Below are 7,969 nucleotides of genomic sequence, written 5' to 3' on the forward strand. Positions count from 1 at the left end.
CAACCCCCAAAACAGGAATGGTTTCATAGGTAGAGGCCACTGAATTTTTCCCCCTACTAGTTTATATATATATTTCACTTTAGCACTTTTTTGGACTTTATTTTAATGTGTTTTCCATTTATAACAGTATTCACATTTCATTGTTGTTCCTTCACTTTTGGCGCTACACACTTTTTTCCTAAAAATGTACTGTATGTGCCTGACTGATACCCCAGGAAGGTGGAAATCACTGTAGTAGGCACCGCTATCACAGCGATTGCTGCTATCTTCCTGGTTCCAAACCAAGTGGCTGCACTGCTACTTATTGAACACCGGGGATTGATCACTCGGCACTGGCACCATTTACAGAAAACCTTGCATTTTCTCAATGAATGCAAAGCATTTTTTGATTGGAACAAGTGCAGAGGCGGTTAATGATCTCCACCTTGTCCAATCAGGGAATGCTTGTATTCAATAAGAAAATGCAAAGTGTTCTCAGAAAGGTTCTCATGCCGAGTGAGCAACCTCCCGTGCAGATTAAGCAGCAGGGCAACTGCTTGGCACAAGACCGGGAAGCTAGCAGCGATCACTGTAGAAGCAGTGCCTACTACAGCGATTTGCAGCTTTCATTGGGATCCCACAGGTGTGGCATATACCACAATCCAAGCTGGATCAATGTAACAATTTTAAAATATCCACACCTAAAATTCATCTAATGTGTGGTAGATCCTTTATTTTTCACTTCATTTTACAGGGGAAAATTGCACAGCAGTGAAATCGCACAGCAGTGTTGTCAGCCTGTAGACAGGGTAATTTTAGATGGACGTGTAGTTTTAAACCAAATTCACCACAAACAAATTAAAGCCCAACTCCAGCTAACACATTTTGAGAAGGTATAGTACCAGATTATTATTTTTTTTTAAACCATTTGAATAAACTTTGACTATTGTAAGCACCCCTGACGGAGTTATATGGTTTGTCCCAACCCTTGGACGCATTTATTGGACAGAATGGCCTACATATAGATGTGGAGAAACTAAATGAAAACTGTACACAGACATTTTATACTAAGTACTATCAATACATGTATTTTTCTTGTACAGTTATTTTATGCACAACGAGAAGGTGAGGTATGCACCCCCAGCTATACACCTGTAACAGAGAATGGAAACAGCTACTTGTGAATCTACATGTCAGATTCAGAAGAGACTGGAATGACCCCCAGGGATATCCTCTCTAAACTTACAATATGTAGCTTGCATATTATTATTTGCATAGATCTGCTTTAAATGTGTGTGTGTGTGTGTATTTTTTTTTTACAGATGGAATTTATAGTCCATTTTTTATAATGTAGAATGCATTCCCAGACCAGGAATGTCCACAAACCACTCACTTATGAGTAAACAAAACACACACATGGACATTAGTTTAAAAAGGAACAGGCATGACTGGTCTTGCATAGCAATCAGAATATCCAGGCCTAAATCATTGCAGTTGTACAGGCTTATGTACGAAAAAATTATATTTTATTGGCTTTACTTACTTTGAGTCTCACTTTTCAGCCTGAGTGTCAGGAGTCACAGATCACTTCAATTCTGACATTTGCTGCCTTGTCAACTTCCTGACCTCACACGTGGCTAGAGATTTATCAACTGATGCCAACAAATCTGTACAAAACAGAACAGTGAAATAGATTAAGATAAAGATACACTATAAGATTGTGACATGATTCATAAATTCCATTCTGCTGCCCAAATGTAGCACTGGCACAATATAATAACAATTTCCTAAACAATTTCCATTTCCTAAAATGTATGTAAACTCTAACAATGAAGTTTTCTGATTTACTGTCTTTTGGTCTGTTATTTATACCAATAAATGCATGCTGTTAACTCTGTTCAATAAGTGCCAAAAAAAAGCCTGTTTGTCAAAATCCAGCATTGTCCTGTGTCCTGGTGCACTCTGCAGTGTTATTTCCAACAATGTTATCAGGAATTTTGGTAAGACAAGGGTGACACTGACAACACTGCTTCTCCATGCATACAAAGTATTGAGTGTTGTCACATTAGGACATGAACATGTATTACTGGCAGGGTCACCTGGTGAACAAAAAGGGAAAAACGACTGAAAAATGTAAAAGAATGCAGCTACCTTTTCTAGCGAATAATAAACTGTAACAGGAGGGCCCTCTGGTCCCTCCTGGAATAAATTGTGTTGTAACTGTACTGTCACATGTTGTGAAGTGCTTCGCAAACTGTTAGCACTATATAAATCCTGTATAATAATAAAAATGTTACTTTTTTTTTTTTTTTAGCTTAGATACAATTTAACCACTTTAGCCCCGGAGGATTTGGCTGCTCAAAGACCAGACCCTATTTTGCGATTCGGCACTGCGTGATTTTAACGGACAATTGCGAGGTCGTTCAACGTTGTACCCAAACGAAATTGATGTCCTGGTTTTCCTGCAAACAGAACTTTCTTTTGGTGGTATTTTATCACCTGTGCGATTTTTATTTTTTGCCCTATAAACAAAAAATAGCGACAATTTTGAATAAATGACAATATTTTTAGCATTTTTTCATATGAAATTCTCAAAAAAAAATGTAAAAATCTAAATTTTTTAACATTTTAGGCCAATTTGTTTGCTGCCGCATACTTTTGGTAAAAAAAATTGCAATAAGCGTATTTTGATTGGTTTGCGCAAAAGTTATTGTGTTTACTAACTACGGGAAAGATTTATGTAATTTTTATTGTTTTTTTTTTTTTTTACTAGTAATGGCGGCGATCTGCGATTTTTTGCGGGACTGCGACATTGCGGCAGACAGATCGGACCCCTGACTGACATTTTTGGCACTTTTGGGGGTACCAGTGACATTACTGCAGTAATCAGTGCTATAAATATGCACTGTTACTGTTAAAATGACACTGGCAGGGAAGGGGTTAACTTTATTGGTGATCAAGGGGTTAAGTGTTACCCTAGGGGCGTGATTCTAACTGTCAGGGGGCGTGGCTTGTTAGATCATCACAGAGACATGGGATCCTATTTAGCAGGATTATTTATATCATCATATCATTATATCATTTATATATAGCAGGATCGCATAGCCTCTGTGATGATCTAAGGGAGAATGACAGATGGCTGTGTTTACATCAGCCGTCTGTCTTTCTCCCTCTGCAGCGGGAGATCGTGAGTGACCAGCGGCCATTGGAGCCGCCGGTCACTCGCACTAGCTCCCCAGGGAACAAACGGGCGGCAAAAGCGTGCCGCCGGCGGCGGCGCGCGCACGCCCCCCACAGGCAGCTGAGCGAGTGACGCACCCATACGTCACTTTGCCCAGCAGCGGCTGCCTGCCGCAGTGTATCTGTGGTGGGCGGTCGTTATGTGGTTAAAGTGGTTGTTAAGCCAGCCTCTGCTATGTTAAATAATGTCCCCAGTGCATTTGTTTTTTTTTTAAATGATGCTGCATACCTGATTTCAGAGCGCAGACCAGCCCTCACGTGACTGGCTGCCTCTCTCCTCTCCCAAGCTGACAGCAAAGTGGGCGGGGCTATGAAACCCCCGCTGATGTCAGCCAGGAGGAGGAGAGGAGAGAGGCGGCCGTTCACGTGAGCACTTATCCCCGCTCTGAAATCAGGTACACAGCGGCATTTAAAAAAAATGCACTGGGGACATTATTTAACCACTTAAGCCCCGGAGGATTTGGCTGCTAAAGGACCAGGGGTTTTTTTGCGCTTTTTTACTGCGTGACTTTAACGGACAATTGCGCGGTCGTGCGACGCTGTACCTAAACGAATTTGACGTCCTTTTTTTCCCACAAACAGAGCTTTCTTTTGGTGGTATTTGATCACCTGTGCGATTTTTTGATCACGCGCTATAAACAAAAAAAGAGCGTAAATTTTGCAAAAATAACAATATTTTTCACATTTTTTTATATGAAACTCCCCAAAAAAAAAAGTAAAAATCAAAATTTTTTAACATTTTTCGGCCAATTTGTTTTATGCTACCTATGTTTGGAAAAAAAAATCGCAAAAAGCGTATTTTGATTGGTTTGCGCAAAAGTTATCGCGTTTACTAACAAAGGGAAAGATTTTTGTCATTTTTGGTTTTTTTTTTTAACGCGTAATGGCGGCGATCCGCGATTTTTTTTTCGGTACTGCGACATTGCGGCGGACAGATCGGACCCTTGACTGACATTTTTGACACTTTTGGGGTTACCAGTGACATTACTGCAGTAATCAGTGCTATACATATGCACTGTTACTGTAAAAATGACACTGGCAGGGAAGGGGTTAACTTTATTGGACAGGGAGGGGTTAAGTGTGTCCTAGGGGCGTGATTCTAACTGTGTAGGGACATTCCTATTGGTGTAAAAGCAAAGATCAACCGTTCTACATAGTAGAACGGACAGATCTTCACTTTTACACAGGGAGAACTGACACAAGCTGCTCTGTCTTTCTCCCTTCACAGGAGCGATCGCAGTGTGACTGGCGGACATCGAGTCCGCCGGTCACACGCACTGACTTGCCTGTGAACGAGCCGCGGCGGGCGCGCGCCTCGGCGGGTGCGCGCCCGCCCGCGATAGGCTCGCAAGTCAGTGACAGGCGAGTGACGTACCGATACGTCACTCTGCCTGGCCGGGGCTGACCGCCGCAGTATATAGTCGTGCGGCGGTCGGCAACCGGTTAACATAGCATTGTTGTATTATGAAAACAGTAGGAGGGGAAGATTGTGGCATGGATGGAGCTGACAGGCAGGGAGGGGAGGGAGGAGGAGGACAGAGGGAGACAAGAGAGCTGCAGATAGCAGCAGATGACGATAACATATAAACTGGCCACGATGTCAGGGCTCAGCAGCCATGATAAACCATGGTCAGTTTACAGGGGGGCGGGAGGGGCAGAACAAGGAAGAATCAGCCAGGTATGGTGATACAGGGGGCCACATTACACAGCACACGCACTGTGCTGTATATCATGCTTTAAGGGAACAGGACCCATTTTTCATTAGGCTAACGAACACTTTAAGTTTGTGTATGCATTAAGATACAATCTTCTGCAATTTAGTGTCAGATATTTGTATATCAGTCTCAGTAAATTTCTCAGGCTGTAGGTGCAGATGTCACAAGTACACTCTAAAGCCTAGTTTCCACTTTTAGCAGGGGTGGGGAAAAAAAAAAGGTGGTTAAATCGCGGTTTTACTGCTCCCTGACACCCCCCCCCCCCCTGTTCATGTGAATGGGTCTCGTGTGCAAGGTGGTGCAGGCTTACAGGGTTAAAACAAGAGAAGAGGAGGTGACAAATCACCTCATAGTTACCTGTTCAATATCCTCTGGAAAGATCCACAAATGACCTATTCTCAGAGAGGCAGCAAGGGATACCACATGTGTAAACTGCGTATGAGGCAGCTTGATTTGAAATAGAGCACATGATTTTGTTAACTTGCTTTAAAAAGCTGCTTTGCTGTTTCCCAGCATGTCAGTAGGCAGTGTGCAAGGTCATGCTCTTGTCACTTTGGTAACGTCTGGCTTCTGATGACCTTGGGACCCCTGACTCATCCTGAAGGCGGCTAAAAAGGGGGAAAAGAAACCTGCACAATTCAGAGAATTTAGTAATATAATTGCATATTAATTAGCTGAAAATGTACATCTTTGAAAAAGCCCAATAATGACCTGTTCTCTTTAACCACTTAAGGTCCACCCTATAGCAGTTTTACTGCTATAGAGTGCCACCTCTTTGCCGAATCACGTATATATATATGTGATATACATGTGATCCCACTCTTCCGGGTAGCAGGCGCGAATGCTCATCGCCGGCGGCTCGCTACCGCTGTGATTATACTCAATGTCCACCGGCATCCACTGATCCTTCAGTATACAGGTAGAATGTGGGTCAACCTATGTAAACAAGGCAGATCACTGTTCTTTCAGTAGGGAAGGCATGGTTTCCTGTGTTCCTGCAAAGCACCTCCCATAGTAGACAGAAACACTAGCTAGGCACACAGGTGGCCCTTTAATCGTCCCTGATGTTAACACCTTCCCAGCCAGTGTCATTAGTACAATGACAGTGCATATTATTTCTGATCACTGTATTAGTGTCCCAAAAAGTGTCAAAAGTGTCAGCTAGTGTAAGAACATGCACTGCAATATTGCTGCCATTACTAGTTTAAAAAGAAATTTAAATAAATAAAAATATCCCATAGTTTGTAGACATTATAACTTTTGCGCAAACCACTTAATATACGCTTATTGGGATTTTTTTTTTTTTTTTTTTACCAAAAATGTGTATCAGAATGCATATTGGCCTAAATTGATAAAGACATTTTAATTTTTTTTTTTTTCATTTATTTATTTTTATTGGATATGTTTTACAACAGAAAGTAAATTTTTATTTTTTTTTTCAAAATTTTTTAAATTTATAATTGAAAAGATAAGAAACGCAGAGGTGCTCAAATACCACCAAAGGAAAGTTCTATTTGTGAAAAGAAGGACATACATTTTGGTTAGGTACAGTGTCGCACGACCGCTTAATTGTAAGTTAAATTAACGCAGTGCTGTATTTTAAAAAAAGGCCTGGTCATGAAGGGGGGTTAATCTTCCAGAGATGAAGAGGTTTAAAGTGGGCTATAGTGCAACTGCTGTTTAAATGTATACAATGTGCTTCATCGACCGACCGCACCGATCACCGGACCGTACAGAGAGATTGACGCACCATGTCTGCTGGAAACGCACAGATCGGAAAGCTCGCTCCGGATTTCACCGCCACGGCTGTGATGCCCGATGGGCAGTTCAAAGATCTTAAACTATCCGACTACAGAGGAAAGTACGTCGTATTCTTCTTCTATCCCCTGGACTTCACCTTTGTCTGCCCCACGGAGATCATCGCTTTCAGTGACCGAGCGGAGGAATTCAAGAAGTTAAACACAGAAGTCATCGCAGCCTCGGTGGATTCTCATTTTTGCCACCTGGCCTGGACCAACCAATCCAGGAAGGATGGCGGTTTGGGCCCCATGAAGATCCCCCTGGTCTCGGACATGCGCCGCACAATCTCCAAAGATTTCGGTGTTCTCAATGATGAAGGAATCTCCTTCAGGGGACTCTTCATCATAGATGAGAAGGGGATCCTGCGTCAGATCACCATTAACGACCTGCCTGTCGGCCGATCTGTAGATGAAACGCTGCGACTGGTGCAAGCTTTCCAACACACGGACAAGTACGGAGAAGTCTGCCCAGCAGGATGGAAGCCAGGAAGTGACACCATCAAACCAGACGTCAAGCAAAGCAAAGAATTCTTCTCCAAACAAAAGTAGTGTCAGAAAGTGCTGCCCCTCGTAGCCAGGCTGGTGCCCCCCCTCCCCTCTTTCTAGGAAGTGCTGCCCACTGTAGCCAGGCTGGAGTACCCCCTCTGTATAGAAAGTGCTGCCCCTCATAGCCGGGTCCAACCACCTTCTCTGTATAGAAAGTAAAAGTATTTGTAGTAAAATGTTTTACAGATTATCTCAGCAGTGTAGATGGAATGGAGTCTGGTGTAAAGAGTCCCTTATTTTTTGTCTTTTCTGACTTCCGGTATATTTTTGTAAAAAGGGCAATGAAATTTCTATGTGAGATCAACCAGAATCTGTCTAATCTGTAAAATGTCAGAAGAAAACTGTTTTTGTATTCTTGTGATCTCAAATGGTGTACAATAAATAATATAGTGTAAATGTATACAATGTATAAAAGAAATGTTTTACTGTAAGTATGTCGGTGTTTATGTGTGTGTGTGTGTAAATGAATATATACAGTTTTATATTTAGTACCTTCTGTAATTTACATTTTTCAAACATTCTTTCAGCCAGGAATTAATTACAATAGCTGACTTGTTTGCAAAAAAATGCTCATAGTAAGGATTTTTAAGGTCTGCTGCTGTCACGGAAGACGTCACCATCCAAGACATCACATTTTTTTAAGTCTTATATAAAAGCTATTAAAGTTATTGTAAATTTTATTATTTAAAA

The 7,969-nt window shown here is 41.8% G+C and overlaps 1 protein-coding gene across 1 annotated transcript; it reads left to right on the forward strand.

Moving 5' to 3' along the window:
- Positions 1-6,653: 6,653 nt before the first annotated feature.
- LOC309544619 (peroxiredoxin) lies at positions 6,654-7,488 on the forward strand. The gene has a single exon (XM_082243522.1). The coding sequence runs from the start codon at positions 6,686-6,688 to the stop codon at positions 7,280-7,282; it is 597 nt and encodes a 198-aa protein (XP_082099648.1). The 5' UTR covers positions 6,654-6,685; the 3' UTR covers positions 7,283-7,488.
- Positions 7,489-7,969: the final 481 nt, after the last annotated feature.

Source organism: Pelophylax lessonae (assembly GCF_965119305.1).
Source record: "Pelophylax lessonae genome assembly, chromosome: 1".
NCBI lineage: Eukaryota > Metazoa > Chordata > Amphibia > Anura > Ranidae > Pelophylax > Pelophylax lessonae.

What these genes read in the sequence shown, in the direction of transcription:
- LOC309544619 (XM_082243522.1), top strand. Translation starts at nt 6,686, where the DNA reads ATGTCTGCTGGAAACGCACAGATCGGAAAGCTCGCTCCGGATTTCACC.